This window comes from Sus scrofa, chromosome 2 (assembly GCF_054392235.1).
Source record: "Sus scrofa isolate SSC_HxYL_T2T_F1_AM1 chromosome 2, Sscrofa_HxYL_maternal_Yorkshire_Landrace_v2.0, whole genome shotgun sequence".
NCBI classification, from domain to species: domain Eukaryota; kingdom Metazoa; phylum Chordata; class Mammalia; order Artiodactyla; family Suidae; genus Sus; species Sus scrofa.
The window spans coordinates 16045731-16056131 of record NC_139384.1 but is presented as its reverse complement, the minus strand read 5'-3'; the positions used below and the strand labels follow the sequence as shown (position 1 = coordinate 16056131).

General features: G+C 37.6%; 1 protein-coding gene across 1 annotated transcript; it reads right to left on the bottom strand.

Annotated features, from left to right (window-relative positions):
• Nucleotides 1-6776: 6776 nt before the first annotated feature.
• On the bottom strand, nucleotides 6777-7724 carry LOC110259077 (olfactory receptor 4C46-like). The gene has a single exon (XM_021082372.2). It carries the CDS (start codon nucleotides 7713-7715, stop codon nucleotides 6777-6779), a length of 939 nt encoding a protein of 312 aa, XP_020938031.2. The 5' UTR covers nucleotides 7716-7724.
• Nucleotides 7725-10401: the final 2677 nt, after the last annotated feature.

The following is a 10401-nucleotide window of genomic DNA, read 5'->3' as shown; positions in this document are numbered from 1 at the left end:
ACTTCGTATGAGAGTCTCTAGTTCCATCCATGTTGATACCAATGGCATTTATTTTGTCCTAGTTTATGGCTGAGTAGTATTCCATTGTAGAGATGTACCACACCTTCTTAATCCATTTTCTCTTGATGAGCATTGAAGCTGTTTCCATGTCTTGGCTATTGTGAATAGTGCCGCTGTGAACATATGGGTGCATGTATCTTATTCAATGAAAATTGTGTTTGGATAGATGCCCAGGAATGGGATTTCTGGGTCATATGGTAGCTCTAGATTTAGTTTTCTGAGGGATTTCCATACCATTTTCCATAGTGGTTGTACCAATTTACATTCCCACCAACAGCGAAGCAGGGTTCCGTTAACTCCACATCCACTCCAGCACTTGTTGTTTGTTGACTTGTTAATGATGGCCACTCTAACTGGTGTGAGATGGTACCCCACTGTTGTTTTGATTGCCTTTTTCTAATAATTAGTGATGTGGAGCATTTTTCATGTGCCTGCTGGCCATCTGTATGTCTTCTTTGGAGAAATGTGGATTTAGGTCTTCTGCCCATTTTCTGATTATTTGTTTGTTTTTTTGTTCTTGAGTTGTATGAGTTTTTGTATATTTTGGAGATTATATTTAGTCAGTTGAGTCATTTGCAAAAATTTTCTCCAATTCTGTGGGTTGTCTTTTCATTTTTTAAATTGTTTCCTTTGCTGTGCAGAAACTTTTGAATTTAATAAGTCCCACTCTTGTGTGTGTGTGTGTATGTGTGTGTGTGTGTGTGTCTTTATTCTAGGAGGTGGGTCAAGAAAGATGTTGCTGTGATTTATGTCAAAGAGCTGCTCTGCCTATATTTTTCTCTAGGAGTTTTAGAGTATCTGGCCTTACATTTAGGTCTTTAATCCATGTTGAGGCTATTTTTGTGTATGGTATTAGAAAATGTTCTATTTTCATTCCTTTACATCATGTCATTGTCCAGTTTTCCCAGCACGACATTTTGAAGAGATTATCTTTCCTGCACTGTATATTTTTGACCCCTTTGTCATAGGTCAGTTGTCCATAGGTGCTTGGGTTTATTTCTGGGCTTTCTCTCCTGTTCCATGGATCTCTATTTCTGTTTTTGTGCTGGTACTATACAGTTTTGATGACTGTAGCTTTGTAGTAAAGTGTGAGATCAGGGAGCCTGATTCTTCCTGTTCTGTTTTTTTCTTTTCAGTATTGCTTTGGCTATTTGAGGTCTTTTGTGTTTCCATACAAATTTCATTTATTTTTAAAATTATTAAAAATTCTTTATAGTTGACTTAAAATGTTCTGTCCATTTCTGCTGTATAGCAAAGTGACCCAGTCATACATACATATATATACACATATATAATATATATATACATTTTTCTCACATTATCCTCCATCATATAATTTAAAATATTTTGTCTAGTTCTGTAAAGAATGTCATTGGTAATTTGATAGGGATTGCATAGAATCTGTAGATGGCCTTAGGTAGAATTGTTATTTTGACTATACTGATTATCCCAATCCAAGTGCATGGTGTATTTTTCCATCTATTGTGTCTTCGATTTCTTTCATGAGCGTGTTCTAGTTTTCAAAGTACAGGTCTTTTGTCCCTTTTGGTAGGTTTACTCCTAGGTATTTTATTCTTTCTGATGCAATGTAAAATGGGATGGTTTTCCTAATTTCTCTTTCTGATCTTTCATTGTTAGTATATGGAAAAGCAATTGATTACTGTGGCTTAATTTTGTACCAGACACCAATGTCATATGCTATCACTTCTATGTGGACTCTCAAAAAGGATGCAATGAACTTCTTTGCAGAGCAGCTATTGACTCACAGACTTTGACAAACATATGTTTTCCAAAGGAGACAGGTGGGGACGGGGAGATAGGCTGGGGATTTGTGATAGAAAAGCTATAGAAGCTTTTTATCCTGAGACTTTACCAAATTCATTGATGAGCCCTAATAGTTTTCTGGCAGTGTCTTTAGGATTTTCTAGGTATAGTATCATGTCATCTGCAAAGAGTGATAGTTTTATTTCTTTTCCAATTTGTATTCCTTTTATTTCTTTTGCTTCTCTGATTTCTGTCACTAGGACTTTCAAAAATAAAAAGAAAAAGAACGGACTAATAACAAGGGGTTACAAATAGATTCCACAAAGCCCCAGAGATTCTGACCCCCCTAACAGGTGTGAGGTTATATTCATTGTGGTTTTGATTTGCACGTCCCTGATAATTAATAATGTTCTGCACCTTTTTACATGCCTCTTAGCCATTTTGATATATTCTTGCAAAAATTATCTATTCATTCCTTTACCCAATTAAAAATTGGATTATTTACTTTTTATTGCTATTGAGTTGTATGATTTTCTTATATATTTTGGCTTTTAACCCATCATCAGATCTAGAGGTTACAAACATTTGCTCCCATTGTTTTGCTTGCCTTTTCACATTTTGGTTGTTGCTTTTATTTTTTTATTCCCACACCTGTGGCATGTGGACATTCCTGGCCCAGGGATTGAACCTCCACAACAGCAGTGACCCAAGCTGCTTCAGTGACAATGCTGGGTCCTTAACTCACTGCACCATGAGCGAATTCCTGATTGTTTCTTTAATGTTTCTTTTTTCTTCAAAAAATTAAAAAAAAATTGTTTGATAAACAAGTAGTCTCGCTTGTTTAGTTTTACATTTGTTGCCTGAGCTTTTGGTGTCATAGTCAAGAATCATTATGCAGACCAATGTCAATAAGCTTTTACTCTATGTTTTCTTCTGGCATTGTTACAGTTTCAGGTTTTACATTTACGTCTTGTTCCTCTTTGTGTTGATTTTTGTACACAGTATAAAATACAGGTCCAGTTTCATTCTTTTTCATGTGAATATAACTTTACCTATCACTATTTACTGAAAAGTCTATTTATTCCCCATTGAGGTGTCTTGGCACCTTGTCAAATACTAGGTAACTGTATAGGCAAGGGTTTATTTATGGGATCTCAATTCTGTTCTGTTGTTTTGGGCGTCTATTTTACGCCAGTACCATCCTTTTGTGATTACTATAGCTTTGAAATATAATTTGAAATTTGGAAGTGAGATGTCTCCATGTTTATTCTTCTTTCTCAGCATTGCTTTGGCAACTCAGGGTCTCTGGTGGTTCCATATGTATTTTAGGACAGTATATTCTAATTCTGTGCAATATGTCCTGGAAGTTTGATATGAACTTCATTGTATCTTAGATGGTCTTGGGTAGTATGGCTGTTTTAACAGTATTAGTTCTCATGATCCAATAAATATTTTTCTTGGAAAATTTATTTTCCATTTATTTCTTTTCCATTTATTTATGTCTTTTTCAATTTCTTTCTTTAATGTCTTACAGTTTTTAGTGTAGAAGACTTTCAGCTCACTGTTTAAATTTCTTCCAAAGTATTTACTTCTTTTTGATATTCTCATAAAAGGGGTATTTTTTCTGATTTCCTTTTCATATAGTTTGCTGTAAAGAGATACAAACAATTTTTGTATTTTGATATTTATTCTACATCTGTACTGGATACGTGTATTAGTTTTTAGAGTTTTTTTATGTTTTAAATATGTATAAAATCATGTCATCTCAGACTTTCCATTTGGATGCCTATTAGTTCTTTTTCTTTTCTGATTGCTTTTGCTAGTACTTTTTTGTTTGTTTTTACAGCCACACCTGCAGCATATGGTTGTTCCTGGGCCAGGGGTTGAATTGGAGCTGCAGCTCTGGCCTACACCACAGCCACAGCAACAAGAGACCTGAACCGCATTTGTGCCTTATGCTGTCACTTGTGGCAATGCTGGATCCTTAACACACAGAATCAGGCCAGAGATAGCACCTGCATCCTCACAGAGACAATGTCAAGTCCTTAACTGGCTGAGCACCTGCATCCTCACATAGACAATGTCAAGTCCTTAACTGGCTGAGCCACACTGAGTAACTCCTAGTACTTCTAATACTATGTTGAATAGACGTGATGAGAATGGTCATCCTTACTTTTCACTGGGTGTTAGAGGAAAAGTTGACAGTTTTCTCTCATTGGTTACCATATTAGCTGTGGGATTTTCATTAATGGTTTTTATTGTGTTAAGGAAACTTCCTTCAAAATCTATTTTGTTGAGTGTTTTTCATGAATGGTTGTTGTGCTTAAATGCTTTTTCTGTATCTATTGACATGATTATGTTGCGTTTCTTTTTGTATTTCCTTCTGTGAAGTGGTTTACCACATTGATTGATTCACATATTTTAAAGAAATCTTGCATCCTGGGTCATGGTGTATAATCTTTTGGAGGTGCTAAATGTAGTTTGCTTGTGTTCTACTGAGGTATATTTCTTATTCACAATGCTTGACTGGTAAAACTTCTTGAGCCTTTGCATATCAAAATGTATTCATTTTATTCTCATATTTTAGTTCCCATTTGGATGCTATAAAACTGAAAGTTGTTTTGGAGAAATTAAGGACATTTACCCATTAACACTCAATTTGTAGATTTGTAGACAAAAACTCTGATACAGGGTTGATTTTTTTTTTTGTAGCCTATTTTTATTTTGTGAATTTGGCATCCTAGTGAATTCCTAGTAATATAGCAATTGACATTTTTAGGAGTTCTATTCTGGGATCAATATTTTTTTGTTTGTTTTCTTAGACATGTCAAAATGGCTATGACCTTTTGAGAGACCACTGAAATCCATCCATGGATGACTGAATTACACCTTCTATAGGTGATGTCTTCCACTCTTTTGGCTTTATTGCCATCTTTTTTTTTTCTTTTTCTTTTTCATTTTTTCATCTCTTGTCTTTTCAGGGCCACACCCATGGCATATGGAGGTTCCCAGGCTAGGGGTCCAATTGGAGCTGTAGCTGCTGGCCTATAGCAACTCAGGATCTGAGCCACATCTGCAACCTACAACACAGCTCATGGCAATTCTGGATCCTTAACCCACTGAGCAAGGCTAGGGATCAAACCCACAACCTCATGGTTCCTAGTCGGATTTGCTAACAAAGCCATGACAGGAACTCCTAACTGCCATCTATATGCTCGAGATTTCTACATTTCTCTGACTTATATCTTTCTGAGTATCAGAAACACGTATTTCAATTGTATATTGCTACTTCAATTCCATCTTCTAGGTCTCTCTCTTCCAGCCTCATGCCTCTTCACTTTGCCATCTTACTCCTTTTCATCCATTGTGTCCCATTTTTGGTGCCTTTTCATCCAGAAATCTTTCCCTGATGTGCGTCCCTCCAGCATGATTTCATAGTTCCCTGTGCTTCATTGTTTTATCATTTATAACACTGTGCTGTAATTTTCTACTCCCTCCTGGGAGTTTTTCGATGGTTCCTAAGCTCTTTGAAGGCAGAATCCAGATCTCTTTTTATTCACCACTGAAACCCAGCAACAGGTCTGATACATTCCTTGTGCTCAGAAATATTTAATATTTGTCATTTAATATTTAATATTTGTCATTAATGAATTAATGACAAAAGCGAAAAAAGGAATATATTTATCCTGAAATTGTTTGTATGTAGACAGAGATGTGTATTTTTACAAATAGCTTTTAATAATGAAATGTTTCTAAAAAGTAATCACATTGAGAAAATATAATAGAAACAGCTCATATTAAGAAGATAATGAAATCTTGCTGAGGACAGGGAGCATATCAAGCTAAACTACTTATTCATATGCTGAGAATTGTAATTTCAGTCTCTTTTACCTCCTCCTCAGTGTAAGCAGTAACAAAAACAAACTATAGTTCCCCCAAGAGGTATAGCCAAAATTGTCCCTAGAGTTGAATCAGACAAAAGTAGGAAATAATGCCCTGGCCTTCAGGACTACATTTTTGCATTTTTTTTTAAATTATTGAAGTCATTCATTTTCCTTTGTACTTTGACTCATTCATTTAATATTGATCATGCACCCGCTATGTTGCTACCTTGTAGAAACGATTGTTATGTTGCAGGCAAGTACTTTATATTGAAATCCCTTTCTGATATGAAACCATTTTTTTGAATCATTACTCTTTCTGATGTGTTACCTACATAGCATGGGTGATATGAGCAATACATGATGGTCCTGAAGCCTACAAGGTAATGTGGAGATGGTGTATATAACCTTCAATGTCTCACCCTCAGAGATAAGTAGGGCCAATGCTTTTATAGCCCCAAAATTGTTACTTACTCTAATGTTACAGGCACTCACACAAGCACAGTTATTACATAAAGATCATTCAATTTTTAATGATAGATAATAAATTAATATGTACATTTTGTTCAGCACAGGCCCTGTATCAATAAATGATAACTAGTAGTTATCTGATTTTGCTATCATCATTGCTTGACAGTTGAGGGCATGAGGTAGGAAATCAGTCAGTTTCCTGGCTCTCCAGTGTATCTTTTTTGATATCTTCCCCTTGATACTAGTTTTCTCACTTGAAAAATAACAATAGTAACTGTATACTTCCTTGGAGTATTACAGAGAATGCTGCCCAATAACGGAAAATTTAATTTGTTATTTAATTTGTTATTAGAAGGCAAGCTTATGAATCCAGGTATCTGCTTGAATCTAGTAAAACAAAATCCCATTTTGGTAGAATTTTCTAAATATGAAAAGAGTGGCCCCACATTGTGTTATTTTCTTGCACCTATTTCTGCTCCACTCAGTGCAGGGGCTATGATTCCTAACAGTTAGTTGATTTCTTTGTCCCATAAATATTCCTTGCTGAGATAGCCTTTTGACCATAGCCTCAGGTAAATCAATGTTGGGCCCAAGTCATCTTTATTTGTCACCTAAGATAGCTTTCCAGCCACACAATTTCCTAATGGCATTTTTCATCTGGGCATTTCTCAAGGTATAGATTAAGGGATTTAACATGGGGGTTATGATAGCATAGAATAAAGCAACTGCTTTGTCAATTGATAAAGTACTGGCAGGTCTCAGGTACACAAATATACAAGGCACAAAGAATAAGACAACCACTGTGATGTGGGAGATGCAGGTGGAGAGGGCTTTGTGCCTCGCCTCCAAGCTGTAGGTCCTTAGGGAGCGCAGTATGACCACATAGGAGACCAGCAGGAGAAGGAAGTTTAAAAGACAGATGAGGCCACTGTTGGCAGCAACAAAGAGCCCCAGAGTGTGGGTATCAGTGCAGGCAAGATCCAGCAAAGGGTTCAGATCACACATAAAGTGATCTATGACGTTAGGACCACAGAAGGGTAATCTGGAGATGAAGAGGATCTGTATGGTTGCATGAAGAAAGCCTCCCACCCACGACACTCCCATGAGAAGACGACACACTCGCCGATTCATGATGGTCATGTAGTGCAAAGGCTTGCAGATGGCCACATAGCGGTCATAGGCCATCACAGTCAGCAGGATGATCTCAACACCTCCAAAGAAATGTTCCCCAAAGATTTGGGTCATACACTCCTCAAACAGGATGGTATTCTTTCCATGGAGTGAATCTATAATCATTTTGGGGGTACTGACAGAGGAATAGCAGGCATCAATGAAGGAGAGATGGGCCAGGAAAAAGTACATGGGGGACCCCAGGGATGGGCTGGCAGTGATGGTGATCACGATGAGCACATTTCCTACCATAGTGATAATATAGATGACAAAAAACACAGCAGATATGAGTTTCTGCATCTCTGGATTCTGTGTGAGCCCCAGGAGAACAAACTCTGTGACATTGTTTCTATTCTCCATGTATTTCATATGATGGTTAATTGCATTACCTGAAAAGAAAACCATTTTTATGAATGCCATCTTGACTTTGGTACACTTCCCATTATACCATATAATAAATCTCTAAATTCTATTAAGTCTTGGATTTTTTTTCTTTGTTTGTTTGTTTTTTAGGGCTGTACCTGTGGCATATGGAAGTTCCCAGTCTAGGGGTAATATTGGATCTGCAGCTGCCAGCCAATGCCACAGCAATGCCAGCTCCAAGCCGTGTCTGTGACCTACATCACAGCTCATGGCAACACCAGATCCTTAACCCACTGAGCAGGGCCAGGGATCAAACCCGCATCCTCAAGATTCCCTTCCACTCTGCCACAACAGGAACTCCCAAGTCTTGAATTCTTTTAGAGTGTGTGTGTGTGTGTGTGTGTGTGTGTGTGTATGTGTGTGTGTGTGTATTTGTGTGTGTTGGAAATAAAGATTGTGAGTTCATAAAGATTATTTAAATTATCTCCCAGGTAAAGTCTTTCTTAAGACTATAGATATGAGTAACTTTTCTAAACACACACTCAGGACGCCACCTGTGTACATTTCATCATCACGAAGGACTGAGTCTAATTTGACATAGTACATAGCACACAGCACACATATTGGCACCCAACTCTGAAAAGCAGGTAGAAGTTGGGCATAAAGATTTATCATTGCACAGCTGCAGAATTTTTGCTTTAGTATCTAGGAAATGAGGAACCATGGAAGGTTGTTGAGAATATGAGTGAAAGGATGGATAGGAATTTGAATAAGAGGTATCTTGGATGTTATTCTACTAAAGACCTTTGTGAATCTTGGATGAAATGCCTGAAGTCCAGTAAAGGGGTAGAAAGCAAACACAGGAACCCCAGGAGTAGACTACCAATAATAGTTGAATAAGGAGATATCTAATGGCAGAATATGGTGTCTGATATCAGAGAGGTGGATCTTATCACTGGCTTTATTTCCATGAGCCTCAAAATTTTCAACTGTCAAATTAAGGTTAATATTAATTAGAAATGATCTTTTCAGCAGTTGGAGAGAGGATGAAATACTCTATCACTATACCTGAAAAGTATTGAACAATGAGCCCTGTGTATGGTAAGGAACAATCTTTAGCAAGGGTCAGCACTATCGAAAAACTTACCTTAGTTGTCTTAGATGGTCTTGATGTTTTGGGTTGGTCAAAAGCAATTTTTTTCAAACTGGCTGCTTCTTGTAATAAGTCATTCTAAATATAAAATATATGTTAGACTTGGGAAGAGCGTATTCATATAATTCACTATCAAATAAACAATTATTAAGAAATCATATACATTGAATATGTGCCACGTTTTTGGCATGTCAAGTATAGGTCAGTAAGCTTGTTTCAGAAAGGAAGAGTTCTTATAAGCCTAAATCTTCCCACCTTTCCTAAAGCTTCAAAAGTTCTTCACAGAAACTCTGTTGGAAACATCATTCAGGATCATTTTTGCATTTAGAATGGGTTCTCTTGAAAGGCTATGAAGAAGTGATCTTAAATAAATGGGTCTGGTTTTGTGGGGCAAGAGGCAGATAGTGTAGAGGTCAAAAAGTTCACTCTGTCCATGATGAAGCTGGTTCTGGAGAGGTGAATGGCAATCAAACTCATTTTCACCTTTCCCTTGTCGAGAAGACATTTAAAAAGATTTCCATAAGCTTCAGGGACCTTGTCTCATGGCTGCTGCTTTCTCTCCTAGGAATTAATTATCAGCTTTGATAGAAAGGTTTGTTTTAGGAGCAAGTGTCTGCAGAAATGTGTTGAGAAACACCCATTCTTGAATGGGAAGAGGATCATCTCTAACCTTGTAACCTAACCTAACCAAGAGTCCCTTTCTCTATCTAAGCCTGGACTGTTAAGAAAACTGAATGTCATGCGCACAGCATGGTGGCAAAATTGCAGTGTATGGAAATGATAGGGATGGAGGTGATTGTAGAAATCCCCCCCAAAAGGACTGTCGATATAGAGGAGTACCTGGGGAGTTTGGGAGATGACTGTAAGTTACTAACTGCTCAAGAAGGCCATCAGAACAAGGCAGGCTTGCTTGACCTGTGGAGGCATGAGATAAACCTCAGGTCATTGGGTGAGGTCTGAATTCAGATTCAGACCAAGGGCAGGAGTTTGAGGATGGCCTATCTGCTTAGTTACATGAGCACCATGACCAGACACCAAGGAGGAGCTACTACTCGAAGAAAGAGAAAGAGGCGGCATTTTTCCAACCCCCACTTCCTTTGGGTGAAAAACACTGTAGCCCACCAAATCCTTGGGGCAGAGACTCCTTGCCTGCCTGCTTGAATCTCTCATGATCATCCTATCTTAATAAATCTATTTCTTTCCTATTTCTTTGTCTCTTGCTGAATTCCTTCTATGTGGAGGCATGAAGAACCTGAACCTCAGTAGTCCAGATGCAGGGTGAGTGATTCTAATTTAAAGCTGTGGGGATAATTCCAATCTGTGTTTCAGCTGGATTTTAGTCCTGGAACATGGGTTCAAGTCCCAACCTGGGTTCTGGCTAAGTTCAGGGCAGTAGCACTGTCAGTTTCAAATGGTGATGTATTTTCCTGATTGAATTGTATCACAGAAAGAGCTTCTATTTTACCTTGAATATAAACTTTTTCTGGATGCCCACTAATGACTGCTCGAAAGCTCGATCAGCAATGGCATAAAATTAAT